Source organism: Bos grunniens, chromosome 3 (genome assembly GCF_055505025.1).
Source record: "Bos grunniens cultivar Pamir isolate PY7600 chromosome 3, Bosgru_T2T1.0, whole genome shotgun sequence".
Lineage (NCBI taxonomy): Eukaryota > Metazoa > Chordata > Mammalia > Artiodactyla > Bovidae > Bos > Bos grunniens.
This window is the reverse complement of record NC_141167.1, coordinates 121,478,391-121,504,547: the sequence shown is the minus strand read 5'-3', so window position 1 is coordinate 121,504,547 and position 26,157 is coordinate 121,478,391. Positions and strand designations below refer to the sequence as shown.

The following is a 26,157-nucleotide window of genomic DNA, read 5'->3' as shown; positions in this document are numbered from 1 at the left end:
TCTTCCCGACCCAGGGATTGAACTCAGGACTCCTGCATTGCAGGCAGATTCTTTACTGTCTGAGTCACATATATTTATGTATATTTAATGTGCAAATCTATTATTTCTCCCCTTTTCTCAAACATTTTCTTTTTTTTAATAACTGCCTTAATAAAATAACCCTGCATATCTATTATTTTATGTTATGAACTTATATCTTCAGAGTAAATATCTAGAAATGGGATTGCTAGATCAAAGCTTGGGTGCCTATGTAGCTTTGTTAGGTATTACCAGATCCTCCTCCCTTCAGTTTTTACACTTTGCATTCCCATGTGGAGGGTAGGAGAATGCCTGCTTCCCCACAGCCTCCCCAACAGACAGAGTTGCCAAACTTTTGAATTTTTACTGGCCTGAAAGGCAAGAGATAGTGCCTCAGTGTAATTTTAGTGTCCATTCCTGTTATTTTGAATGAAACAGAACATCTTTTCATGCATTTAAGGACAATTAGTGTATCTTTTTCTGTGAACTCTCTGTGTATGCCTTTTTTCAAGTTTATTGAGATATATTTGACACATAATACTGTATAAGTTTCAGATGTACATGATGATTTGATATATGTGCATATTGCAAAACAATTACCACCATAAATTTAGTTAACAGCCATCATCTCATATAGTTGCCATTTTTTAAAAAATGTCTTTTACCCACTTTCTACCTTTTTATTTTTAGGAATTCCTTATGAATTAGAATGATTAGTCCTCTGTGATATACGTTTTAAGTATTTTCTCCCATTTTGTCATTTGTCTAATGACTCAGAATTTGTTTTCTTTACCGCAATGTTATCACTTATACAGTTAAGTATAACATGCTTATAGGACCTTTATTTGAGATTTGCTTAGTTGCTCAGTCCTGTCTGACTCTCTGAGACCCTATGGACTGCAGCCTACCAGACTTCTCTGTCCATGGGATTTTCCAGGCGAGAATACTGGAATGGCTTGCATTTCCTTCTCCAGGGGATCTTCTCAACCCAGGGATTGAACCAGTTAATAATTTACTTATAAGAATGAACAAAATTTATAACTCAAGGAATAAAATCCAAAAATAAGCTAACAAAGAAATAGAAGGCATAATTATAAAGTATATTTATCACACAAAACTGGAGTACCTAACATATTGCATAACTGAATCAAAATTCAGAATATTTTAGCAGCCTGGAAATATGAACCAAAATGCACAAAATGATGTTTTGTACTTAGGCTTAAAAACACTAATTCCATTAGTTCAAGCCTGAGGACACGTGCCTTTACATAAACTCATATGTGTATAAACAAACCTTCGGTTTTAATTGACCACACATTTGTATAAGTCCAACAGTTAACAGATAACAGTTGCTAAAAGAAAATGCACTCTTAGAATGAACTATAGTAGAAGATTATCCTGATGATGGAGAAAATTTTCCCTTTATGCTCACCATTTACCAGATATCCAGAATGATATGTTCAGTTTGGAGGACCACAAATCAATAGGGTCATTGAAATTGGTGAGAAACCGAGGAAGTCTGGCTTAGTAAAGAGTCCAGAAGTCACATCAGGAGCCTGGAGATTTAATCTGGAGAAAAGAAAGCAAGTCATGTGTGAAATATTTGAAGGCTGTCAAGAGTAGGTGGGATGAGAATTAATTGATGCCATTCAAGCTGGCAGGATCTGTGGTTGTGACCTATGAATGAGGCTTGCTGTAAAGGGAGACTTTCTAAACTGACCTTTAGGGCTGCTGGGAAGGGGAAGGACTGCCTTCCTTACCCTACCAGCCCCCTATGGCCAAAGGTGTCTGGACAGAGGGTTCTGGTCAAGTGGAGATCATGGGCTGCTGCTGTGTAGGCAGTCTAGGCACCAGGGTTCTTGCTGTGTGGCTCGTGGAAAGCGATCTTTCCTTCCCTTCTGGTGTCTTCTCTTTGTCAGAAATAAAAGCAGGTGGGGAAAATGATCTGTGGGATTTTTTGGCTAATTAAAGTAGATGAAAATTTTGGAGAAACATTTGTCTGTAGGATTTGATGTTAAAATATGTCAACCTTGAGTTTTTGCCGAAACCTGAGCCAGCATCCTGAGAGCAGGGACTGCCCCTTGTCGAGAATGGTATTTGTGGGCAAAGGCCTCAAACTCTTATCCTCTTATCCATGTATCTTTATTGTTGGCTCCTTGCCCTTTATCCTCACGACTGATGAGAACAGCAGCAATGTCTCAGTATGAATTGTACTTGTTAAAACCCTGCTTAGAGATCGGAGACTGATCCCTATGATAATCTTATCGTCCAACTTTAATGGGCACAGGAATCAAACCAGGAGTGGGATTAACACACAGGTTCTGATTTGGTAATTCAGAGGTGGGCCTGAGATTCTGCATCTTAAGTAAGCACCAGATGATATTGATGCTGCTGGTTCAGGGTCCACACTGCACTGCAGGGGTCCAGAAGCAACTGTCCACATAAACCATGTGAACTGAATCCAGATCACCTGTCCCGTGCACGTCTAAAATGCAGGCTCCTAGGCTGTACCTCTGTTCTCTGGGACTAGAATCTTTAGGGGTGGAGCCCAAGAATCAGCTCTTTGAGCTGGTACTGCAGGAGATTGTTGAGTACACTAAAGGTTTTTAACCACTGGTCCTGGGGAGAATGGATAGGAGGTTTTAGACTGGGAGAATGCATTGTTCCAGGGGATACAGTGAGTCACATGAAGAGCTGGTTGTAGGAAACGGGCTGCCTCTGTAGCGCTTGCATGAGGACGAGGATCCGGGGGGCCTTGGCTTCCCTCTGTAAAGTACACATGCTGTGGTTTGATGACTCCTCTTCTGCCCCCGGGGCTTGTCTTTCCAGTCGTCCAGCATGCTCTTCCCACCCCCTGCTGAGGTACACTGACCATGAGCCTCAACTCCTCCCTCGGCCACAGGAAGGAGCTGAGTAACCTCACCGAGGGGGCCAGTGACCAAGGGGGCAGCGGCGTCACAGAGTTCGTCGCCATCGTCATCATCACCGTTTTTGTCTGCCTGGGCAACCTGGTCATCGTGATCACCTTGTACAGGAAGTCCTATCTCCTTACCCTCAGCAACAAGTTCGTCTTCAGCCTGACCCTGTCCAACTTCTTGCTGTCTGTACTGGTGCTGCCTTTCGTGGTGACCAGCTCCATTCGGAGGGAATGGATCTTCGGTGTGGTCTGGTGCAATTTCTCAGCCCTCCTCTACCTGCTCATCAGCTCAGCCAGCATGCTCACCCTTGGGATCATCGCTGTCGACCGGTAAGCTTGCCTTACAGAGAACTGAAGGATTTAGGAGTGTGGGCCAAGGGGGATCCTCAGAGATCATGCCTTCTGAGCTGCTTCAGTTCCTCTGGAGGGTGCCAGGGGCTGTGCTGGAGAGGGTGAGAAAGCAGAGTTTTTCCTCTTCTTTCATCCCCTCAACCAGAGCACCTCTGATTTTATCTGATCTAGCTTGCATATAGTTTTATTTTTTAAAAGAAGTTCCAATACTTAAAAAAAGTTCTAGAAACCTCTGCTTTTCAGTTGACAGATGAGACAGAAACTGAGAAAGGTGGTGTGGCAAAGGAGGTCCCAAATCCAGTTCTTCCCCAAAGTGCTGCCTGCTTTCTTTTGCTCAGGTTGGGCCAGAGCTGCACCAGGGCAGCCTAAAGAGGAAATATTCTCCATCCTCTGCACTGCAGGGGCCTGTCCCAGATGGAAATGAGAGCAGGGGAGGGAAGACAACTGAGGGAATAAAGACAGTGCTACCCGGAAGAAACAGTGTGTGCCTTACAAAAGCTGAGCTTTCCCTTCCGGTGGCATGGGTGGCTCTAAAAGCAAGAAACAGCCCTCAGCTCTCCCTAGAAGGTTCTTCCAGATAGTGAGCTGGGCTGTCAGATTTGGTTGTGCAAGTCCTACAGGGTTTGACAACAAGTTTCCAACCCGTAGAGTCATCTTCTTTCTTAGGATTTTGCCAGTGGTCACTTTGTTCATCCCAGGCAAGGGTTCAACTGCACAGAAACAGAGGGGAGATTCAGATTCTGTCTGATTTACAGAATTGGGGCGAGAGCTAGCCGTGGAGTCAGGGGAAGCACAGAGGTTGCTCACCAGGGCTGTCATCACTGGGTGACACGAGTGCCCTGGCTCCCTTAGAATCAGGTTTTGAACCAATAAGTGGTGCCTGATGGTCCACCCAAGGTGCAGGCCTCCACTAGGCCCGAGGCCAGACTCCTGCTGGTTCTCTGTAACTGGCGGGTTAGAATGAAGGAAGCCGTCAGGTGACTTCTCCAAGTATGTTCTTTCCCCACCAACAATAGAAATAATACGGAAAATATAGAGTAAAATAAGACATACCATGCAGAGTTGTATATACATTCTATGCAGAGTACCAAAGAATAGCAAGGAGAGATAAGAAAGCCTTCTTAAGTGAACAATGCAAAAAGTAGAGGAAACCAATAGAATGGGAAAGACTAGAGATCTCTTCAAGAAAATGAGAGATAACAAGAGAACATTTCATGCAAAGATGGGCACAATAAAGGACAGAAATAGTATGGACCTAACAGAAGCAGAAGATATTAAGAAAAGGTGGCAGGAATACATAGAAGAACTATACAAAAAAAGTCTTAATGACCTAGATAACCACGATGGTGTGATCACTTTCCTAGAGCCACACATCCTGGAGTTTGAAGTCAAGAGGGCCTTAGGAAACATTACAAACAAAGCTAGTGGAGGTGATAGAATTCCAGCTGACCTATTTCAAAACATAAAAGATGATGCTGTTAAAGTGCTGCACTCAATATGCCAGCAAATTTGGAAAATTCAGCAGTGGCCACAGGACTGGAAAAGGTCAATTTTCATTCCAGTCCCAAAGAAGGGCAATACCAAAGAATGTTCAAACTACCACACAATTGTACCCATTTCACAGGCTAGCAAGGTAATGCTCAAAATCCTTCAAGCTAGGCTTTAACAGTATGTGAACTGACAGTTTCCATATGTACAAGCTGGATTTAGAAAAGGTAGAGGAACCAGAGATTAAATTGCCAACATCTGTTGGATCATAGAAAAAGCAAGAGAATTCCAGAAAAACATCTACTTCTGCTTCATTAACTATGCTAAAGCCTTTCACTGTGTGGATCACAACAAACTGAGGAAAATTCTTAAGGAGATGGGAATACCAGACTACCTTACCTGCCTCCCGAGAAACCTGTATGCAGGTCAGGAAGCAACAGTTAGAACTGGACATGGAACGATGGACCAGTTCAAAACTGGAAAAGGAGTACGTCAAGGCTGTATATTGCACTCTGCTTATTTAACTTTTATGAAGAGTATATCATGCGAAATCCCAGGCTGGATGAAGCTTGAACTGGAATCAGTATTGCCAGGAGAAATATCAATAACCTCAGATATGCAGATGACACTATCCTAATGGCAGAAAGCAAAGAGGAACTAAAGAACCTCTTGATGAAAGTGAAAGTGGAGAGTGAAAAAGCTGGCTTAAAACTCACCATTCAAAAAACTAAGATCATGGCATCTAGTCCCGTCACTTCATGGCAAATAGATGGGTAAAAAGTCGAAACAGTGACAGACTTTATTTTCTTGGACTCCAAAATCACTTGTGTGTGGTGTCTATAGCCATGAAATTAAAAGACGCTTGCTCCTTGGAAGAAAAGCTATGACAAACCTAGATAGCATATTAAAAAGTGGAGACATGACTTTGCTGACAAAAGTCTGTACAGTCAAAGCTATGGTTTTTCTAGTAGTCATGTATGGCTGTGAGAGTAAAGAAAGCTGAGTGCTGAAGAATTGATGCTTTTGAAATGTGGTGCTGGAGAAGACTCTTGAAGATCCCTTGGACTGCAAGGAGACCCAACCAGTCAATCCTAAAGGAAATCAGTCCTGAATGTTCATTGGAAGGACTAATGCTGAAGCTGAAACTCCCAATACTTTGGCCACCTGAAGCCTCATTGGAAGAGCTGCCTCTTTGGAAAAGACCCTGATGCTCAGAAAGATTGAAGGCAGGAGGAGAAGGGGATGACAGAGGATGCGATGGTTGGATGGCATCACCGATTCAATGGACATGAGTTTGAGCAAACTCTAGCAGATTGTTCAGGACAGGGAAGCCTGCCATGCTGCCGTTCATGGGATCGCAGAGAGTCAGACACAACTGAGGGACTGAATAGCAACAAGACATATCCGTAGACATAGACATATCCATAATCCTACTAATAAGAAGCAATCAATCACTGTTTACATTTTTAGTATATTTGCCTCCAGGGATTTTTGGCTGTATGCTATAAATTTAGAAAATAGGCTCAAGCATTGTGGTTTTGTGACCCGCTTTTTCACTTAATGTGTGATTGTGAGCATTTTTCCCATGTGCAAATGTCCTTTGAGAACATGTCTTTAGTGGTTACATGGTATTGCATCCTCTGGATGGACTATAGTTTATTTTTACAGTCCCCTGTTAGCTTTCTATTTTATATAATAGCACGTTTGAAAAAGATGTATGTTTGTGAAATTGTGTTTTCAAAGTAAACACACTTTCAAGATTCTTGATGTGTGAAAGGCAGGCTCCCCTTCAGAAGGCTGTATGGATCTTCACTCCAGTAGCCGCTTATCAGCATCCTAATCAAGACTGATGATCAGCATTACAGACATAAGTGAGATTTTGTTGGCAGTGGGATGGAATGGGATCTCACTATTGTTTGAATTTCTATTTTTTTAAAATCATTACTTTTGGAATATCCCTTTCTGGATCCTGGGTCCTGGGTCCTGTGGAAGGTGGAGTGGGGGCCAACAGCTCAAGAGCAAAGTGGGGGAGTTTTAAATGCCTCTCACAGAGCTCTCTGTACATAGATGTTCAGTAAATAGTGGCAGCTCTTGAAGGCTGTAAGCTGCTTACTTGGATCTGAGACCTAGATAGGCTAAGAGTGAGACGTTTTTTCACCAGCAAGCATGACAGATTCTCGAATCATGTCATCCAAATGCATCAAACGAGAGAGAATCTGTCTCTTTCAATGCTTTATTCTTTGATGCTGGGAATATTTGCTGGATATCTACTTTGTGAAAGGGTCTGTACTAAATCTCCAGATGGTAGGATACAGCATGACTAAGATGTAGCCTCTGCTGACCAGGAGTCCCTGGGTTTTTGGCAGAGGCTGACCCACAGGTGCTGATGTGAACACAAAGCAGAAATAAGCACTGTCACAGCTCCCACTGCCACTGCTTTTAAAAAAAAAAATTATTTATTTGGCTGTGTTGGGTCTTATTTGCTGCTTTCAAAATCTTTAGTTGTGGCACACGAACTCTTTAGTTGTGGTGTGAGGACTCTTAGTGGCAGTCCAGTGGCTAAGACTCTGCCCTCCCCATGCAGGGGGCTTGGATTCAATCCCTGGTCAGAAAACTAGATCACATATCCCGCCACTGAATCTGATGGTAGGTTCTGGAGCCCATGGGTGGGGAAAAGATGGCATTTGAGCTAAGTTCTAACAGTGAGTCGGATTGCAAGGGCCCCTTCCACTTTTTCTCGTACTCTTGTCTTTTTTTTCTCCCACCCTACTCCCCGCCCACTCACTGTCACATACACAAGAGGCGCATCATTAGGTTTCCTACATAAAAGCCTCCATGTATTCATTTGATAAACAATTTATTGAGTACCTAATGTATGCCTGACATAGTTGGTGCTGGGAATATGCAGCTGAAGAAGCACATGGAGGATTTCACAGTGCAGGGGGAGAGACATGTGGCCAGGTAATTTCAGGACCATATGAGGTATATATAATGCCAGTGTGTTTAACATACTGTGAGAACACAGAGGAAGGAGCAAGGCAGAAAAAGCATGGTCTGTGTTACATAGCCAGAGATCAGAGGAAGTATACGAACAAATCGACGTCACGGTCACCCCACTACAGCTTTAATCCAGGCACCCCGGACCCTACAAGCTGGCCCCCCGTGACTCAGGGGCAGAACTATGAATTAAGAAAGGACTTCTGCCTCACTATGATAACAAGTCACCAAGGCCTGGTTGTCTTTGGAAAATGGTTCATTTCCTTCTGCAGGCACAGCAAAATGGATTTGGCCAGCACAGTGCTTTACCCAGATCTTTGACTACAATATATTTATATTTAGTGCTATAAATTGTGATGTCTTCAAATATTTTCTTGGCAGGTGCAATTTATTTTTTATTATTGCTCACTTGTGTGGCTGAAAGTACAAATTGACTGGACCAGCTAATTGATCTCTTCATATAAATGATTACCATCTGATTGGGATTTCAAATACCCCTTTTCACACCCCTGGATGTTAGTAGTTTTGGAGGTTGCATATTTGCCTTTTATGTAGGAAACCTAATGACGCGGCTCTTGTGTATGTGACAGCGTGTGCGGAGTAGGGTGAGGGAGAAAAAAGAGTGAGAAAAAGGGAGAAAGAGGTGGAGGGGGCGGGGAGTGAGAGGGGGAGAGGGAAACCAGCAAGAGGAGGTGGTAGGAAAAGACAGGTGAGGAGAGAGGAGTGAGAGAGAGGATGGGGAGAAGAGAGAGATGGGGACAACTTAAGAAAGTCAAGGAAAGCAAGGGTAGGGGCATGAGCTCAACTGAAATGTTGTTAGTTGCGAGCCAGGCACGGCACCCTGCTGTTAGCATTTATCCCAGCTAAACAACAACTCTATCAGACTCCGTTTGCAGATGAGCAAAGTGCAGTTTTGCAAACTGGCCCAAGTCCTCATGGCTATTAAGTGACTTGTCCAATTCCAAGGGCTCTTAACCATTAATACAGTATGCATACAGTATGCAGTCAATTGTCAATCATCTCTTCCAACCAGTATATTTAATTCAAGGTTTGTCAATCTTGGCACGATTGACACATTGCACCAGATAATTCTTTGTTGTGACAAACTGTTCTGTGTAGGGTGTTGAGGGGAACCCCTGGCCTCTGCTCACTAAATGCCAGTAACACCTCCTGGTTGTGACAACCCCCATCGTCTCCTGATATTGACATGTGTCCTCAGTTAGGAACCCTACGAACTGTACCTAAAGAAATCCATGAGCCTGGTTGGCAGATGAGCCAAAAAAGTCCTTCTTGTAGCCCCATGATGAGAGAGCAAAGGTAGAGCATAAAGAGAATAGTTGGCTGGAGTGAAATTCACCATTGAGATGTCAGTGTCCTAAACCTGCAGTGTGGGTGCAGATCCAGGTGGGGAACATCATTCGACCTGGGAAGATTTTCCCTATGAATAAGTCCAATGTGGTCACCTCTGGCTTAGCCTTGAAGTTGTCAGGGTTTAAGGTCCTGTTAGGATATTCATGTTTTCATTCTGGACTGGAGTGAATGAAACTTCAGCTCTAAAATAGTATTTTAAAAGAAAGTAACTAGCATTGTGGGATGGTTCCTTATAGTGCTGTCAGGAGATTTTTCAACATAATATAACGTGTTCACTCCAAGGTAGCTGTAGTTGGCTTAGATTTTGTTTGTGTTTTTAGTGAAGCCTCCTGTAAAAACAGGGGTTGTTTTCTAAGTGATTGGTCTCATTCCAAGAGAGCTAAGCATTGGAGCCCCTGTGGTCACTACAACTTTAGAGTTCCAGGTGACGTCACGAAAGCCTCTTTTGGGACCAAGAGCGGTGCTTGGGCTCGTGTCTAAAGATGAGTTGTTGGAGAAAAGACAGAGCATTTCAGAAGACAGTTAAGAGTATGAGAAACAAAGGAAAAAACCCTCCATTTTGGCTTGTTTTAACCTGCAGGGTATAGGGAGTTGCCTTTGTTCTGTATTTTCCTTTGAGCTTGCAAACTAGGCCTAAATGAAGCTTAAGTTTAAAAAATGAAGTTTCAAATCAATGAAACCCATTTTTTGTGTGTTTGTGGACAGATGTTGGCATGTTTATATCTTGATGAAGGTGTAGTAGATTTGTGCGTTTCAATGTATATAAATTTTGCCTCCCAAAACCTTAAAACCAAAGCAACCCCTGGAGGGTGTGGTGTATACAGGCAGCACTCTGGCCTTTCAGGGGCTCTTCTGATTCTAGGAGACTGATCCCTCAGGAGCCAGCACCAACCCCCTGCACCCTGAGGGGCCTCTGGGATTCAGCTGGGAGAAATCATTGGTACATGCTCCACACTCTAGATAGTCTGTGATACAAAGAAATGTTACCATTGAATAATAATCCTGACTGGTGTTGAGAACAGCCAGAAGACATGTTCAGAGGGCAGTTTATTAATTGTGATGACTTTTATGACTGGTTGAACAGGGTTCATCTGAGGAGCCCAGGACAGCTCACATTCCTCGGGCCTGGCCTCCCACACCCAGGTATTGCCCCTGAAGTATTGTCTGAGGTCAGAGGGCCTGCATGATTTTTAAATGGGCAGAGGAAAGTAGAAATCCCTGCTTTGTTTCTTTTTTAAAAGTGAAGAAAACCTTCCTGGAAGTGCCCGCAATCCTACCCTAGCAAACTCCCCTCACATTTCATTTGCCAGATGTTGTTACACAGGTCAGTGCCTCAGCTGGTCACCTGGAAAGAGGTAGGATACCATCAGCATGGCCTGATTCATCCCCTGGTGCTCAGAAAAGCCAAGGGTCCCCTGTGGTCACAGCAGTTTTGCAGGAACAGAATGAAGATTCTGTCTTCAAGAAGGAAAGGGGGACTTCCCTAATGATCTAGGGGTTAAGAATCTGCCTTACAATGCAGGGGACATAAGTTCGATCCCTGGCCAGGAAACAAAGACCCCACATGCTGCAGGCAACTAAGCTCCTGCACCATAGTTACTGAGCCCACCTACTTCAACTAGAGAGTCCGTGAGTCCGTGTACCATAATGAAAAATCCCGCATGACTCAGTGAAGATCCCATCTGCTGTGACTAAGACCTGACCCAGCCAAATAATTAATTGATTTTTCAAAAAGAAGGAAGAGGGAAAGGTCAGTGGACAAAGACCCAGCTCTGTCCCTATTGCCGTTTAAAGAGAGGCACCACCCAGCTGTTTCCCCCATTCTAGCACATCCCGTCCTTGAACCAGACTTGCATCCACGATTTATTTGAAGACTAACAGGAGAGCAGGACCTCCCAGTCTCCCTTGGAGACTAATTACTGACAACCTGTCTCTCTCAGTGTTAAGACCTGATCCCCATCCTGTTTCCCATTTTACAGGTGAAGGAACTGAAGCTCTGAGAGGTTAGATAACTCCCCAGGGACACACAGCTAGTAGACAGCAGAATCACCACCTGAACCCAGGAATTTCAGCTCCAAAGGCGTGCTTCTTTCCTGTGGCTTCAGGGCCTTTGCAAGATGCAAACCCAGAGGTCAGCGTAAGACAGGACTTGCTTTACCATAGCCAGCGTGCAGAGTTTCTGTGATGGATCCCGTAATTACGGTCTCCTCTCCTCAGGCCTCACACTCAGAAGCACTCTTTCCAGGCTAGACCTTGGCAGGGCCTCGGGACTTGAGACCGGCAGCCTGTCTTGCCACTGATTACACAGTCTACACAGAGGTGTCGACTGAGGTGGCGGCTCCTCCACGGAAGTTTATCCAGGCAGCTGGTGGCAATTCAGGCTGTGGCCCCTGTCGCTGAGCTGCTAGTGCCTAGGGGTGACTCAGGAAGGTCCTGGTGGAAAAAGTGGCTTCACAGGCCGTGTGTGGCCGTTTCCTGTGGTCCTGTCTGTACCAGGTGGCGTCAGTGTGGTCACCCCTGCCCCTCCACATGGTGCCTCATGCAGAAGCCCCATCAGTAAACAGCATTTGCTTTGGATAAAATGTCTGAGTCAGGAGGGTGGTGATTTACTTTCAACCCCATGGTCTTAATACTCCCACTCACCCCAGTTAAAGCATCAGTACTCAGCTGGCCGGCAGGACGTAGTGCTCCCTAGCCCCCAGGCTCCTTGTCTCCCTGCCCCACCTTTTCTCCTTGCCTCCTGATTGAGCTACAGGCAGCCTCCCTGCTGAGCCAGTGCATGCGTGCTAAGTCGCCTCAGTCATGTCTGACTCTCTGTGACCCCATGGACGGAGGCCTGCCAGGCTCCTCTCTCCATGGCAAAATTACTGGAGTGGGTTGTCATTCTCTCCTCCAGGGAATCTTCCTGACCCAGGGATCAAACCCACATCTCTTACTTCTCTTGCATTGACAGGCGGTGCTCATGTGCACCTCTGCACCTGGCCAAGGCTGGCTTTCTGCCTCATCTGCTCCTGGACCAGGGCCTCTGATCTCTTAAGACCTGTGTTTATGTGCCATCTCCGCCAAGAAGTCTGCCCTGATCCTGCACTCTTGATCCAAGGCCCCATCAGTGTGAATCAGTAGCTCTCTAGGCCTCCCTCCTTCACAGAGCTAAGGGATTAGCCACCACCCCTGGTCTGTGGATTCCAGAACAAGAGGATTTGCAGGAAATTGCTGCCTTGTGCGTTGGGGACTATAGAGTCAGGTTGCCTGGATTTTTGTCTTGTTTCTTCCTCTTCCTTATCTGGGACAGATTATCTATCCTTTCTCTGTTTTTGGGTCGTCATCTGTAAGATGAAGATGACGATATTGTCCAGCACTTCAAACATTTGGGAGGATTAAATGTAGCCCTTTCCACTCCAGAGCCTCCTACTCTGCTTCTCTGCCTATCTCCCTCTGCATCTTTTTACCTGTTATTTCCAGTGCATAGCCAGGAGGAAAATGGCAGCCCACTCCAGTATTCTTGCCTGGAGAATCCCATGGACAGAGGAGTTTAACAGGCTCTGCTCCACGGGGTCACAGAGTCAGACACAACTTAGTAAGTGAGCACACACAACAGTGCATAGCACAAGGCTTGGCACGTGGCAGACCTTGAGTTCATTGAATGAATGAACCCCGTAATGCTTAGAAGTTATTCTGGTTTCTGAGAACCCTCTGAAAACTGATCTAAAAGGATTAATGTTAGAAACACAAACGTGATTTGGTTTGAGGCATGACTCCTCAGAACTCCCGCAGATGCCTCAAGACTAGCCACACCCCCGAAATGAATGGACTCTGGCATGGCGGCTTGGAGGCAGAGCTGCCTGAGCTCTGTGTCCTTCCTGGCACACGCTCATTCTCTGATGAAGAGTCCCACGGGGCTGCGTGATGTGGCCAGTCTGTGACTTGTCCAGGGGGGTTGGGAGAAGGTGCTACTTTTAGAAGTATTCACCCTGTGGCTGAGTGGAGTGAGAAATACAACAGACTGCCTACCTAGGAAAGCAGTGGGCGTCCATCCTGGCGTGTTTCTCCTCTGTTTTGCCTCTTCTCACCTCCCTCCATCCCTTTTCCAGCTACTACGCTGTCCTGTATCCCATGGCGTACCCGATGAAGATCACAGGCAACCGGGCTGTGATGGTGCTTGCCTACATCTGGCTCCACTCCCTCATCGGCTGCCTGCCACCTCTGTTTGGCTGGTCATCGGTGGAGTTTGACGAGTTCAAGTGGATGTGTGTGGCCGCGTGGCACCGGGAGCCTGGCTATACTGCGTTCTGGCAGATCTGGTGTGCCCTGCTCCCCTTCTTGGTCATGCTGGTGTGCTATGGCTTCATCTTCCGAGTGGCCAGGGTCAAAGCGCGCAAGGTGCATTGTGGCGCTGTGGTCACTGTGGAGGTGGGCGTGCAGAGGACTGGGAGGAAGAACTCCAGCACCTCTACCTCCTCCTCGGGCAGCAGGAAGAGCGCCTTTCAGGGCGTGGTCTATTCGGCCAACCAGTGCAAAGCCCTCGTCACCATCCTGGTGGTCATTGGTGCCTTCATGGTCACCTGGGGCCCCTACATGGTTGTCATCACCTCTGAGGCCCTCTGGGGGAAGAACTGTGTCTCCCCAACCCTGGAGACCTGGGCCACTTGGCTGTCCTTTACCAGTGCCATCTGCCACCCTCTGATCTATGGACTCTGGAACAAGACGGTGCGCAAGGAACTCCTGGGCATGTGCTTTGGGGATCGGTATTACCGGGAACCATTTGTACAGCGGCAGAGAACGTCTAGGCTCTTCAGCATTTCCAATAGGATCACAGGTAACTTGGAAACTTGTCAGCAAAGGGATGCCCACTCTCCCATAGGTATAGCCTATGGTCCTCTTGGACACTCTGGCAGGTTGATGGGTGAGATCTCAGACTGACTGCAGCCTCGGGGCTTAAAGCACAGGTTTCCTTTGGGGAAGGAGCATCCCAGTGATTCCCAAGCAGATTTCCCAAGCTGGGTAGGGCAGAGGACACGAGTTCAGTGACCCCAGCCATGGCCCACTGGCCTGGAAAGTACAGTTATTTCTATCTGGAGAAAAAAAGAATTTAAGCATTGAACTAGGCTACCTTCTCCTTTCAGTGTTCATTGAAGCAGAGTCCTTTTTGAAGTGCTCTTTTCCCTCCTCGGCTGCTCCTACTAGACATACTCCTCCTTGAGCCCCTTCCTCACAGTAAGCCCTTTCCTTACTGTACCATCCCTAGTAATTCAGGATGTGTTCAGGGCAAGCCTCCACTCCGTCACTGAAATGTTGCTATCTGATATGTGTTAAAGCTGCTCCTCCATCTGATAATTGATTTCAGAGCTAAGTTTCTGAACACAATCCCATGCCCTTTGATGAGATCCAAAGGAATTACTCTAGTTGGAATAAATTTTTTTAAACCTTTTTCTTTTGAGATAATTTTAGAGTCAGTGAAGAGTTGGAAAAGCAATACAGAGAATTCCCATCCCCTCAGCTTCTCCTAGTGCTAACATCTTGCCTAAGCATAGCACCATGGGTGCATGGCTATTGACAACTACAAACTTGACTCAGATTTCACCTATATGCCTGTTGATGTCGTTTTTCTGTTCCAGGATCCAGTTCAGGATCCCATGTTGTATTCAGCCGTAACATCTCCTTTGTCTTTTTCAATCTTTAACAAGTCTTTGTTCTTTCCTTATCTTCCCTGACTTGACCCTTTTGTAGAGTTCTGTTCAGGGATTTTGTAGACGGCCCCTCAATCTGTGTGTAACTGATGTGTCCTCAAGGTTACGTTTTGGCAGGATGCTGGGCCGGTGATGTGCTCTTCCTAGTAAGCATACCAGGGGCACATATATCTGTAGGTCTTATTACTAGCTAATTTTATTCTTGATCTCTTGGTTGATGTCTTAGCTTGGGCTGCTACAACAAAATCCCAGAGAATGCATGCCTTAAACCAAAGGCATTCATTTTTCCACAGTTCAGCTGGAGTCTGAAGTTAGAGTGGCACGTGGTTGAGTTCCAGTGGGGCTTTCTCCCTGGCTGTCCTCTTTTTCTGTCCTGCCATGGTGGAGGGTTAGGAGAGAGCAAGCTCTCTGGTCCTCCCACCCTCATGACTTCTTCTAAACCTAATTATCTCCCCAAGAACCCACTGCTGAATACCATCACACTGGGAGCTAGGGCCTCAGTATAGGAATTTGGGGGAACACTTTCAGTCCATACAGTTAGGTTGATGTCTGGCAGCTTTCCCCACCGTAGATTCACTGTTTTTTCCATTGTCGCTAGTAAGTACAGCAGAGGAGATACTTAGAGGTTATGAAAATGTCCTATTTCCCCTTCAGCCTTCACCCACTGTTTGTAGCGTGCGTTGGTGGATCTTGCCTCCAAAGTTACTACTCTGTTGTTTGAGGGAGATTGTCACCTGGATGAGCTATTGGAAGGGAGACTCTGAGGGCACTTATCAGATCATATTCATGAAAAAAGCCATGTGGTTCAGAGTGCAGTTCCAGTCTCTTGCCAGATGACTTCGGGCAACTCACTGCTTGAGTTAATTTTTCATTTCCCGGAAATAGGCTTTCCACCTCCCCTCCCAAGAGAGTGAAAATTACAAGTCTCAATTATGAGTACTCTGGAGTAGTGATGATAGGAGATCTGCTCCATGTGGCAGCAAACCAACATCACTAATTCACCTCATGGACTAACGGCGTGTTTTTTCTTGAGAAAGGAAGAAATTCTGGGACTTTTAAAAAATTTATTTATTTTTTAATTGAAGGATAATTGCTTTATAGACTTTTGTTGTTTTATGTCAAACCTCAACATGAATAAGCCATAGGTATACATGTATGCTCTCCCTTTTGAACCTCCCTCCTTATTTTGACCATAGGAAAAAAAAACATCTCTTCGGGATCCCAGTATTTTAGCTCCTGAATTTCCCACCCCTTGCTACTGGCAAGACTATGATTCCAAGTATGAATTGTGAGCCAGGAGGAATACATTCAGGGTTTGGTTTCATTTCACTGATTAACCTATTTGTTCAGACTTGGTAAAATCAATTATCTTCCAGGCAAAAAAAAAATAAACATTTTCGATTCCAGTGACGTTAAGAATGAGGAAAGAGAATGGAGGAGGAGAGGGTAGATAGAATAAAAAGAAACATCTGTTTTGGGGGCCAAGATTTTCTGTGTGAGCCACTTGGGATTATCCTAGACGAGCTTGTCAGGCTGTGAGAACAGATGGAAAACACCAGCTGTGGTTGCATTGGCAAGCTCAAGGCAGTGAGCGGTCTCTTCATTGAGGGAGAAGCAGTCTTGTGGGTTGTTTTTGGGCTGAAGAGCGTGTGGGACGATGGGTTCTGAATTGTTGGCCTTCCCTTGAATCAGAGCTGGGGGCATCCCTGCTGTCTCTTCCCCAGATGTCCTGATTTTAGGAGGTGGGCAACAGCATTGGCAAGAGTCTTTAAAGAAAAGCAGAATGCAGTGCCCATCCCATCCCTGAATCCTACTCTGGTCATACCAGGAAAACCCATGGCATTTCTGATTAGGAGGGAAAACCCTTGCCTCCACCTTGCATCCCTGAGCCAGGGCGGTGACCAGACCCTGGTCTGGTGCCCTCTGCAGGCATGACTTGCATCTGCAGCAGATGCCTAAACCCACCCAGCCTGCTTCAGGCTGCCTCTCTTACACTCAGAGAAGGAACTTGCTCTCTCCTGTTAGCACATTAGAAGGGTGATAAGATTCATTCCAAAGCCAGCAAGAAAAGACTCAGAAGCCCTCTCTCGGTTTTGTCCCTCTCCATTTTCATGAGCACCTGGAAAGTTCTCACCAAAGGATTCGGTACATGGAATTATAAACTTTCCTCACAGTGCTTGTGAGCAGGTGTAGTGCATTCCACAAACACCTGGAGTTTTCTACTGCCCCTGAGATGCCAGGAGTTCTACATAGGCAGTCATGTTTATTAAGATTTCATATGTAGATTTCACCCATAATCCATGAGTTTTGGTTTTCTCATACTATTAGCCCCAAACTGAAAAAGTGCGTCAGTTTAGGTTTTCCCTGGGTGCCAGCTCTCACCAGGCCACTACAATACTTTCTGCCTGTGAAGGCTCGTTAGCAGATTACCATGGCGTTCCCTGAGGAATTGAGATCTCTGGCCTCCCTGAGGGTTGGCAGGCAGGGCCACCTCATGGTGGGTAGGTCAGCTCTGGAGTGACATTGATTCTAGTGCTGAAAGGTGCTGCTGCTGCTGCTAAGTCGCTTCAGTCGTGTCCACTCTGTGGACCCCATAGATGGCAGCCCATCCTCCCCTGTCCCAGGATTCTCCGGGCAAGAACACTGGAATGGGTTGCCATTTCTTTCTCCAATGCATGAAAGTGAAAAGTGAAAGTGAAGTCATGTCCAACTCTTAGCAACCCCATGGACTACAGCCTACCAGGCTCCCCCGTCCATGGGATTTTCCAGGCAAGAATACTGGAGTGGGGTGCCATTGCCTTCTCCAGCTGAAAGGTGCACTAAATGCTAACATTTGGTCTTAGGAGTTCAGTTCAGTTCAGTCGCTCAGTCGTGTCATACTCTTTGTGACCCCATGACCTGCAGCACGCCAGGCCTCCCTGTCCATCACCAACTCCCGGAGTCCACCCAAATCCATGTCCATTGAGTCGGTGATGCCATCCAGCCATCTCATCCTCTGTCGTCCCCTTCTCCTCCTGCCCTCAATCCCTCCCAGCATCAGGGTCTTTTCCAATGAGTCAGCTCTTTGCATCAGGTGGCCAAAGTATTGGAGTCTCAGTTTCAACATGAGTCCTTCCAGTGAAGGCCACACTACAAATCCAAAGCTGATAGTTGGCTGCAGGCGTTGGAGCAAAGATGAGGGTTTCAGGAGAAAGGGCCAGCCGCTCATCTGGCAGCACTGCCACCAGGCCTGACACGCAGGCGTGGAGGGAGGCCTCTCCAGATGCCACTCCCACCTGATGCTCCAAGTTCCTGAAACTGGGGATAGAGCCTTCCCAGTTACCTTGTGGAGAAAAGGACACTGACTTCCATTTGCTAGAGGAAATGGCCCACCCCAAGGCCTTCGTGAGGTTTGGGCTGGGGGTAAGAGGCCCGGGGCCTCTGAATTTTCCCCCGCTTGCTTTTCTAGGTTCCTTTCCTGTGCCACCGTGAGGTCTTCTGGTTGCTTCAGAGTGCCAGTTTCACCCCAGAACGGCACTCCTGCTCCTGTGGCCTGTGAAAGGCACGTGTGGCTCTCTTGGCCACGCCAGGCTTCTTATCTGACCTCTGGGCCTGCCACTTTGTGGCTGTTCCTTTCTTTCTTTAAAAATAATATTTTTTAAAAAAAGGGCTGGACTGGGCCCAGTCTAGTGTGTTGTTGCTTCATGTGAAGAAGCTCTGGGTTGCTGCGCCCATTCTCTAGTGATAAATGCTGAACAAACACAGAATAGAGAGTCACCACTTGGCTGCCCTGTTTCCAGATCTCTTAGCTGAGCCACACTGGCCTGGTTCCAGTGAGTCCTCCCACTGGTGGAGACCGGGACTTATGTTTAGCTTTCACCGCAGCCTCAGAGATGTGTCCAAAGCCCACTGTGGCCTCAGCTGTCCCAGTTGGCAGTGGGTGTTCCCCCACAGGCCGCCCTCCTCAAGCCAGGCTTCCTGCTGAGACATAGTCATATTCTGAGGCCAAGACCCTGCAGGTGGGTGATCACGTCTGGAATCTTCTCTGGATCCAGCCCCCTACACAAACCCCCAGGAGAGGGAGCAGCTCTTTGCAAAAGTGTTTTCCGCACGTTTCATGAAAAGAGAAGCTCTGTCTGCATGGGCTGCCCACCCCAACCCCCGCCATCTCCTCCTTGGCTCTGAAAGAGAAAGGAGAGTCACCTTGTTCCCTTGAAGAATTATGATGAAAGCATAGGCAGAGGCCTCTCCTGTCTGTAAGCGTACTGCGGGGAGACTCAGGTGGTCTGTCGTGGCAGGTCCTTCGTGGCAGGTAGGTCTTTCTCAGGAGATGAAAGGAGTTTGACTTTTTGTGCTGTTTTTTTAATTGCTAAGAGTGCCTTTTTGTTGTCTCCATGGTCTTTGTGGCCTCCAGCTCTTTTGTTCATAGATTCGTTATTTTCTTAATTTTCTGAGGACACCCAATTGGAATTTTGTTTTCTTAAACTCCCTGCATTGTCTCCTGCAGATCCTTTTTTTATTCCTTCCTTTTTTGTCCCCCCATCTCTGCTAGTGCTTTTCCTTAATGTCTCCTGATCTTCACTGTCCCTTCTGGTTAATGAGGCAGCCCTGAAAAGGGATTGGGACACCCTGGGCAGTGGAGCAGATGGCACGTAGACGGAAGGGTGGAGGGGCAGGGCCATTCTACAGGGTGCCCCGCTCTTGGGGTCTGTGGGGCTTTTCTCTCTGATGGGTTGGATTTCCCAGGGGACGAGATCTCTGGCCTCCCGCCCAGCTTGAGTAAGGCAGTGGGTGGGGGTCCCACTGTTAACTAGGCAGCCTCATTGTTCCCTCAGTTTTTACCACGTGGCCCTGTGCCTGGTGTCACTAAGGCCAGAGTCCCCCAGTTCACTCTGTCTGCTCTTCTGCCAGCATGGAGGGCAGGTGCCCAGAGCCTGAGTTGGGACTAGCCATAGACGGGACCCACTGCTTCCTGTAGAGTCCTTCCACTGAGCCCTACCTGCCCAGAGACTCCGAGCCTTCAGTCCTTAAGCTTTTGGGGGTCTCCTTCCAGGCCTCCCCTGCTGCCAGCCTCAGTCCTTTCTTGGGTCAGTTTCATGGCCCACCCCCTACCTTCCAACCTACAAACATCCTCTTTGCTTGGGGGTTTCAGCCTCTTCTAAAAAACTTACCTTTTGGTATTCAGATAGGCTTGGAAGTTAAAGGAGCACCCATTCTGTGGTAACTGGAAGATCTCCCAGGACTGTTCACTGATTTCTCTCCCACCTGCCTTGTTGGTGTTTGACATTTGTCTTGAGCTCTTCCCCTCTGGTAGGACCCAGTGAATGCTGTCACAGACTCCCTGGGATAAGAACAAGGGGTGACCTGGAGGAAAGCCAGCCAAGAGCTTCGTGTCTTCAGTGAATGGAGAGCACCCTTTGCAGGGAGAACAGGGTGGACAGGAGAGAGGGACTGGGCGCGAGTGTGCAGTCAGTGCTGACCTTGCTTTGCAGACCTGGGCCTGTCCCCACACCTCACGGCCCTCATGGCAGGCGAGCAACCCCTGGGGAACAGTAGCAGCACCGGGGACACTGGCTTCAGCTGCTCTCAGGACTCAGGTAAGCTTCTCACCTGTTGCATTTTCCGGTTCCAGCAGGAGCATGTGGGCGGGAGGGACGTCTCCCAGGGTGTAGGGGGTGACAGTCAAGAGTCTGGGTTTCCAGTCATGGCTTTTTGCTTCTCCGCATCTCTGTGCCCCAGTTTCTTCCTCTGTATAATGGGAATCTCAGCTCCTGTTCTCTCTGCCAGGCAGGGTTGTTGTGAGATTCAAATTAAGTGAAAGCCTTCAAAGTTAAAATGTCAGATGATCGTGAATTGTTATGTGAGTTATAATAACCCCCGGCCAGAGCAGGCTCCAGAGTCAACCAGCCTGGTTTTCAGTCTTGAATTGGCTTTTTGAGAGCTGTGTTATCTCAGACAAGCTACTCAATTTTTTCTAAACTTTTGAGGCTCCCCATTTGCCCCAGAACTTGGGCACTGTCCCTCTATCCCTTGTCATGTCTTTACATGCCCTGAGATCTACCTCTGGGGAACTTGATCTCTCTGATGAAACATATCTCCATCAGTATCCTCCAGACCCTCCCTTCAGCTGCTGCCCAGGGGATGGTGCCAGCCCAGAGCTCCCCCCTCAGCACTGGGCTCTGTGACGTCACAGTCTGCCGCTGTGCTCCCCAGCACATACCTGGGGCACTGCACGAGGTGAGAGGCTCATGGCGGTGATGGGCCGTGTCCCTCCATCGGTCATTCACAGAGCTGATGAAGCACCGCATCCCACGTGCTGGACATGAACCCAGGGTTCTAGAGGCCGGACCTCAACACCGCAGGCTAGCCATGAATATTTCCCTCCGTGCTCTTCCATCTCCCCAACAGGAACCTTTTGGAAACCCTTCTCTGCCTTGATCTGTGGTTCCTCATCTGAGCCTGTATTGCGGAATTCTAGGGTAAAGGGCCTCGGGCAGGGACCCAGACCAGGCCTCCTGTCGTGGAGCATTTCCCCTGGAGGCAGAACATTCCCTGAGAATGCACCCCCACTGGCAGCCCAGAAGGTTAAACAACTGGTCACAGCCTCCCTTGTAGGCCAAAGTCCCTCTTGTAACTTGAAGGACAGGAAAGTCGCTGTTGCTCTTCAGGCCCTCTTTCCTCTTCTCAGACAACCAGTAGGGATCCAGAGGCAGGGACGTTTATTCACTAAACAGATGTTTACTTGCCAAGCCCCTGCCTTGAGCAGATACTGCCCTATGTTCTAGAGATGTGCTGGTGAATGGCCCTCGTGCGGCTTTAAATAGGCAAATTGTGTGGGCTGCAAATTATACCTCAGTAGTTCTGCTATTTAAAAAGGTCATAACAGTGATGAGCGCTGTGGGAGGGGAAGCCAAGTGCCATGAGGACACAGAGCGGACAGGTATGTGTCCCTGCTGGGGGAGAGCACTTGGGGATGGGAGCGTTAGAAAAGTTTCTCTGAGGAAGTGATGTGAAAACCTATAGAGTGAATAGGAGGTGACCAGGCGAAAAGGAGTAAGGGAACATGTAGCCAGAAGAAAGAGCCTGGGTTCTGGGCTCACACAGATTGGAATGTGAGCTTCAACCTCCCTGCTCTTAGCCGTGTCCTCGTGAGTGATGATTCCACGGACCAGGGGCCTGCTGTGCTCCAGGTACTGCATCACAGCTTCACATATCCCAACTCATAATTCTCACAATTTTATGAGGTAGACAGAATTATCCCCCTTTTATACACCTTGGAGGCTGCTGAGGGACTAAGTAACTTGAGATCTCTCCAACTCGGGAGCCTGTGTGCGTAACCACCATATTGTAAAGTCCGCCAGAGAAGCACACGTGTGTAGGTTTTTCCGGGAGAACTTGTGGAGCCCCTGGCTCTGCTTTCTTCCTAATTTGCTGAGCACCAGGCTTTGAAGGGTTGAAAGCTAGAGACTAAGACAGAGGAGGGCCAGTCCCAACATCTGCCCCAGTGTGGGGTCAGGGTTCTGCTCAGCCCTGCTCTCCTCCCCAGCCCTCCCCACCTGTCTACCCAGTTCTAATAGAGCTTCCTTCCTCTCTGCCTTCCCCCTATTTTTTGAGGGGCATATTTTTCAATCCCTTTTTGATCCCTAGAGAACTTTACACATTCAGCATTTATATGTTTATTTAGCACAGCATATTTTAACCAGAATGATAGAAATTCAAACTGTAAGAAAAATCAGTCTGAACACAAAGCCCCTTTAATAATGCCTCCCTCCTCCACTCAGCCTGACTCCCCTTCCCCAGTCCACGTCTGGCTGACTCAGCACTTCTGAGTATGGTAGTTCTGGCTGTAACCCATCCACTTGGATAACATTGCTGTTTTTGGTGTGCCTGAAAAGCAGCCCCAGTGGCTGGCTGCAAACTCCCTGAAATGGGACGAGAGACACTGTGTGTCCTGGACAAAGCTGCAGGGCAGTTGGATGCACCTGGTTGTGGGTTGGAATAAATGGGAGAGGAAGGCAAGGGCTGTTTAGAGAGGGTGGGAAAGAACGTGAGAGGATTTGGTGTTGCCAGTTAGAGGTGCACAGTTTGCCCTTGGTTTTAGGAACAGATGTCATGCTGCTTGAAGACTACACATCGGATGACAACCCTCTCTCCCATGGCACGTGCCCACCCAAGAGGAGGAGCTCGGTGACATTTGAAGATGAAGTGGAACAAATCAAAGGTTTGGTTTCTGTGGCTGATGGCTTCAGGGAAATGGGGAAGTGAAAGGATCTTAGGAAAATTCCTCAGCCGAGCCTGCCCCCACGCCCAGCACACTAGGGGCTCCACCTTTGCCCATTCCCAAGTCACTCCCAACCTGACCTCTCTCACTTGAGTCCTTAGGCTTCTAACTCTCAGAGCAAATAGCATCTAAGGCTGGGCAAGCAGTGGGCTACACAGACATGCACACACACACACACACACACACAGCTGATTCCCATCTCCTCCCTCAGGAAGTTACCTGACTAGGTACACCAGTTTGGGCCCTCCCAAGTCTCTTTCCCTTATGGATGCTGTGTGGCTATGAATCTGAACTTGGCCTCTCTGAGCCTCAGCTTCCATGCGTGGAAGACGCAAATAACGGCCCAAGAATGCTCCAACTTCACGGCAGGGGAAGCTGCCACCTCAGTGGTCTTGCCCTCTTGAGGGTGCTGGGGCACTTGGGTCCTGCGAGAGGAATGAGTTCTGCTGTATCTGCATTTTTGGCTCCCCCTGTTCTGAACTCAACCCTCAGCACTCTAGTTGCCTCTGGAACTTGGGGTCTAGTTTCCCTCCCAGATATGCTGACTAGAAGTGCCATCCAGGCTGCCCGCACATGGAAGAATCTCTTTTCCTCTGAATAAGATGTGACGGAGGGCTCCGGGACTTTGATGTAATTTCTTCAGAAATGCTGACTATGAAAATAAATATCGGCCGTATCAGAGTTGATGTTCATAATTCGTCCTATCTTTTCTACCACTCCCCACCCCGGTTCCAGATGAATGGAAGGGTTGGTCATGGATGTCAAGGAGGCAGACATCAAATCGTCTGTTTTATGGGGAAAGTAGATTCAAGAACAGAGCTTGGATTAGCAGCCTCATGGGCCTTATGTTACTCCCAAATTTAAAAAAAATGGATTGAAGCCTTCCCCAATGCACCCAGCCCACATATGGCCAAGCTCGCTCCATCAGCCTCCATGTTGGGGGACAGCATACCAAAAGCACTCTTCTTTGCAGACAGGGCGAGGAGCAGACACTTCTAAGACCACATCAGTCCTCCCGGGAGCGAGTGGCAGGGCAGGGAGAGGGCACGTGTTCCTCCCTTCTTCTCCTCTTGGAGTGTGGCATGCAAGTTGCTTACTCCAAGCAACATGAGGATTAGGGGATAAGCTGTTCCCTCCAAAATGTCAGGAGGAAAACAAGCAGTGAGGTTAAAAGCCATCAGGATGTGAAACTGAAGCCCCCCCCCCCCCAACCTGTTCACTTAAGTTGTCAGGGATCCTAGTCCCTGGGGAAAGGGCACCTGACTTCTAATGTCCTTCAAACCCTGAGGTTCTCTATGGCTGTGAGGAATTTCTGAGCGGGTGTGGAAAGGCCAGAGGCAACATTCAGGCTTGTGGAAGTTATAGCCAAAACCGCTGCACATTCCAGGGAGCTGAAAGACCAGAGAACTCTTTTACAGATGTAAATTAAGTGAAATCACTCAGTCGTGTACAACTCTTTGGGACCCCGTGGACTACACAGTCCATGGAATTCCCCACAGAATACTGGAATGGGTAGCCTTCCCCTTCTCTAGGGGATCTTCCCAACCCAGGGATCAAACCCAGGTCTCCTGCATTGCAGGCAGATTCTTTACCAGCTGAGCCACCAGGGAAGGCCAAGAATATTGGAGTGGGTAGCCTGTCCCTTCTCCAGCGGATCTTCCCGACCCAGGGATTGAACTGGGATCTCCTGCATTGCTGGCAGATTCTTTACCAACTGAGCTATCAAGGAAGCCCAATAGAAAGTATTTATCAAGCCTTTCCTACGAGCCAGACCTAAGCTAACGCATCTTAGGAAGAACTGTTTAATTATCACAGGAACCCTATGACATAAGGGGTGTGCCATGATCTCTTTACAGATTAGGAAACTGAAATTAGATTAAATGACGTCTTAGATTTCCCAAATAGTAAGTAGGGAATTGTCGCCTGGGGACTCTAAATTCCAGAACCCACAGCCTTCAGCTATTTGTCTCCCCTTCCCAGGTCAGTAAAACAACAGCAGGCCAGTCCTGGGGAGCCATCAGTCCTGGCCCCTCACTAACCTTCTTTCTGCCTTCTCTCTTAGAAGCTGCCAAGAACCCTATTCTTCACGTGAAAGCTGATGTGCACAAGTCCTTGGACAGTTACGCAACCAGCTTGGCCAAAGCCATAGAGGCTGAAGCCAAAATCAACTTATTTGGGGAGGAGGCTTTGCCTGGGGTCTTGCTTACAGCTCGGACTGTCCCTGGAATTGGCTTTGGGAGCCGCCGAGGCAGCAGAACTCTCGCAGGTCAGAGGCTGCAGCTTCAGAGCATCGAAGAGGGGGATGTTTTAGCCACAGAGCAGAGATGAGGGTGGACGCCCGTTACCATCTGTGCCAGGGCCCCGTGAGCAACATCTGATATGCAGTCATCTGAAAAAGCACTGAAAACAGTGTCTGTAAGTGACTTCAGTGTCTGTGTGAGACCACACGAGGGCTTTCTGTGGATCCCAGTGATGGGACCAGAGCACAAAACAGAGCAGATGGAGGTGTGGCTGAGACTCTGGGCGGAGTGGGGTTTAGAGGGGGCTAGAGGCCTCAGCTGGGCAGGAAAGCACCATGTGGGCCACCTCCTCTTTTTCACAACCTGTGTCCTTGGGAGTCCAGCCATGCACTCTACCAGAGGCCTCGGGACACTTTGGAGGATGGCGCTTCCTCTGTGTGGCTGACGCGGGCTGTGTGGGGCCATTGGTTCTGCCCTGAGTGGTCCCCAGAGGAGAGCCCAGGAGCACAGACCCCAGACCCACGCGTCCTGCTTACAGCCTTGCCTGTGGGCCTGCTGATTCTAGTAGGGACTGTGCCCTGGCTGCTGGGCAGAGGCAGCAGGTCTGGGGTTGTGGCCACTGAGGACAGGCCTCCCTATGGACTGGCTCCTTAGTATTTTAAAAGAAGGGAGAAACCACTGTAAAGCACAGGAGCAAGGAACAGATACCAGACGTTTCATTTCTAGAAAGAAAAACAACCCGTGTGGTTAGGAAGCACCTTCATCTTCCGGACCTGAACAGGGCCGCGGGGCCAAGCACTGCCGAGTAGTTACTGCTATCACTGGAGG

The 26,157-nt window shown here is 47.8% G+C and overlaps 1 protein-coding gene and 1 long non-coding RNA gene across 16 annotated transcripts in view; one reads left to right on the top strand and one right to left on the bottom strand.

Moving 5' to 3' along the window:
• Nucleotides 1-26,157, top strand: part of GPR161 (G protein-coupled receptor 161) — a 100,765-nt gene that overhangs the window by 29,828 nt on the left and 44,780 nt on the right. For 5 of the 15 annotated variants that reach the window (XM_086393984.1, XM_086393985.1, XM_086393981.1 and 2 more), the window contains exons 2-6: nucleotides 2,848-3,265; nucleotides 13,234-13,958; nucleotides 20,301-20,405; nucleotides 22,910-23,029; nucleotides 25,152-25,496. In XM_086393984.1, coding sequence (XP_086250110.1) covers nucleotides 2,892-3,265; nucleotides 13,234-13,958; nucleotides 20,301-20,405; nucleotides 22,910-23,029; nucleotides 25,152-25,417 — 1,590 coding nt within the window. In that variant the 5' untranslated portion in view covers nucleotides 2,848-2,891 and the 3' untranslated portion in view covers nucleotides 25,418-25,496. Of the gene's footprint in view, nucleotides 1-2,847; nucleotides 3,266-13,233; nucleotides 13,959-20,300; nucleotides 20,406-22,909; nucleotides 23,030-23,300; nucleotides 23,771-25,151; nucleotides 25,497-26,157 lie in introns of those variants that run through there. The other 10 variants (XM_086393990.1, XM_086393991.1, XM_086393988.1 and 7 more) reach the window with 6 other exon arrangements.
• LOC147377129 (uncharacterized) lies at nucleotides 19,132-20,980 on the bottom strand. Its single transcript, XR_015161379.1, has 2 exons — nucleotides 20,419-20,980; nucleotides 19,132-20,149 (listed from the first exon to the last, which is right to left on the bottom strand). It is a non-coding gene; the product is annotated as an uncharacterized LOC147377129 (long non-coding RNA).